The sequence below is a fragment of the Vespula pensylvanica genome, chromosome 7 (assembly GCF_014466175.1).
Source record: "Vespula pensylvanica isolate Volc-1 chromosome 7, ASM1446617v1, whole genome shotgun sequence".
Classification (NCBI taxonomy): Eukaryota; Metazoa; Arthropoda; class Insecta; order Hymenoptera; family Vespidae; genus Vespula; species Vespula pensylvanica.
Window position 1 is genome coordinate 8,058,511 of NC_057691.1, and position 2,500 is coordinate 8,061,010.

Genomic DNA, 2,500 nt, shown 5'->3' on the forward strand with positions numbered 1-2,500 from the left:
TCTCTCTCTCTCTCTCTCTCTCTCTCTCTCTCTCTCTCTCTCTCTGTCGCTCTCGCTCTTCCTCTTACTCTTTCGTTCTCCTTCTCTCTCGTTCTATACGTCGGCCCTACGTTTGAAAAGTCTTTTAGGCCAAATCGGTAACGTACAGCCTGACCCCTACTACTGTACGTCAAACCTTTCGGTTCCTCTATTAGAAAGACGCTTAGGGAATCTCGCATTGTATAATATCTATGTATTTGGATGATAAAATATGATGGGATAAGTATGATATCTATGATAGAGTATGAGAGTTTGCAAAATTAATCGATCGATACGTAGATCGATCTTCGCGAGAGATCGATGAAAAAATGTATTTGTTTAATCAGACGTAATTGAGTATTTAAACTATTCAAACGATCGTGCTTTACGCCGAATTCAAATCGCGTTAGGATTTTACGAATAACGCGATCTTTGTTACGACAAAATCGTCATATTTTTGTAGGTTCACGAGTTACGTTATTTCTTCTTGTCGTCCCAAGTAATTTATAACAACGTCTATGCAACGTCGGAAGGGAGGATACGAAATTACGTCGCATTCCAACGATTCTAAAAGAGAGGAGGAATTCGGGCATCTTTTTCCTTTTCCTTCTCTTCGAACAAACTCTTACAAGAACGTCTTTTTGCTTGGGAACAAAACGAACGCGTTGTAATAAATTTTCCACATCGAGATCGTTAACGTATTCCATGGAATAAAGGAGCGTACGATGGAACGCGGTTCGGGAGAGTTTTTTCGGCTGTAAGAAGAAAGAGAAACGAAAAGAAGACGAACGCTGTTTATCAAGCCATGAAATAAGCCAAACTTCCGTCAGATACCGTTATGCGCGGTGCACGTATCTGTGTGTGCGTACGTGAGCATAGCACGTGCATGTAATGCAGAAGGTTCGTGTCGAAGGAAGCGTGTAATAACCCAAGAACCGTAAGAGTACTTAACGGCTCGGACCCGAGTTCGATCGGGACGAATTTCAAATATAAAAACGATCGGATATGATAAATCTCCTATTCAAAGATCAAACTACTCACAGCGCTCGCGCACGTCCTTATCCTTCCTTCTCCCTCATACACTCGATCGTAGATCCTCTTCGTTAAATATTCGTTAATACCATCCGGTGGTGAGATCCACCGAGTAATCAACGACCACCAACATATCGAGAAAATAATACGTAATCGTAATGTCGATCGACGATCGAGAGTTCTCGCGAAATGATTATTTTGTTTTTTTTTTGCTAATCAAAAATGGCGTTCGCGTAAAAACAGGTGAAAACGTTGTTGGTGTTGCGTTCTACCTGGCGGATGAAACCACCATGGATTGACCAGGGCTGATCGTTGGTTGCTGGTACCCTCGCCGACAGGGGCGTACATCCTCCACCGACTACGTCACGCCCGTCACTACCGCCCTGTACGGTTGCACCCCTGACTACTGCCTTCAATCCACCACCACTACTACCACCTCCGCCACCACCACTGCTCTCTCTCTCTCTCTCTCCCCCTCTCTCTCTTTACCACCTCTTTCTACCTCTCATTCTCCCCCTCTCCCTCTTTCTCCCGGGATTCCTGTCATTTCCCCTTCCTCGACGTACGCAAGAGGGTTGCAAGGTTATACCCACCGCCTCCTCCAACGTCGTTGTAGTCCTCGTCGTCGTCGTCGTCGTCGTCGTCGTCAACGACGTCCTCCGAACGACCAACCAACCTTCTCCCGCCACCTCCACCTACGATTCCACCGTCCAGAACCCAGACCTAGCCACCCCCGCCACGCATTCTCTCTCCTCTTCCTCAGCCCACTGCTCCGTTGCTACTGCTTTCCTTGCTTTACCCTGCCCTGCTCTGCCTAGCATTGCCTTGCCTTGCCTTGCCTTTCCTTTTCGTTCCTTTCCTTGCCATGCCATGCCATCCCTTCGCGTTCCTTTCCTTTCCACGCACAACCACCACGGCCATCACTTTCGCTAGAAAGTCCTCCGACCGATTCTCTACGTGGGATGGTCTTCAGCCAGGGCTGACGTTGCAAGGGGCGGCGCACCATCGTCATCTCGATTTTTCCCTCCACCTTCTTATCTCTTCTTTTTATTTCCCTACTTGTCCTTGTCCTCCTCCATCGCACTCGAAAAAAAGAGATTCTTATTCTCGGTCTCGATCGATATTTTATACAGGCAGCTCCGCTCCATCGCATTATTCTTATTTCAATTTGGCTTAAATTTCGATCGACTAGTATTCGATGGAATGAGAATTGAAAGGATTTTTTAAATGGATCGATGATTTTTACGAAGGTCGACTCGACAATATGTTTTTTTAACCAGACGTGCATCGCGAGCCTTTTGTGCGTGTCCTAGCGAGGAGACGACTTTCTATAACCATTAGAAACGAAGGCCGGTGTTTCCTTTGACATTTGTTAGTCAAATGAGGCAGGTGACACCGAAGCGTCTCGCTTCGGAGTATCAACGACACCGCCGATAGGCGCGAAAAATAT

At 46.5% G+C, this 2,500-nt stretch overlaps 1 protein-coding gene across 4 annotated transcripts in view; it reads right to left on the minus strand.

Annotated features, from left to right (window-relative positions):
* LOC122630490 (zinc finger protein chinmo) overlaps window positions 1–2,500 on the minus strand; it is a 41,553-nt gene that overhangs the window by 33,468 nt on the left and 5,585 nt on the right. The window contains exon 1 of one of the 4 annotated variants that reach the window (XM_043815028.1): window positions 1,323–1,521. The exons of 1 other annotated variant lie outside the window; for it this stretch is intronic. In XM_043815028.1, the coding sequence (XP_043670963.1) occupies window positions 1,323–1,398 (76 nt within the window). In that variant the 5' untranslated portion in view covers window positions 1,399–1,521. Of the gene's footprint in view, window positions 1–1,059; window positions 1,524–2,500 lie in introns of those variants that run through there. 2 more of the 4 variants (XM_043815032.1, XM_043815029.1) reach the window with 2 other exon arrangements.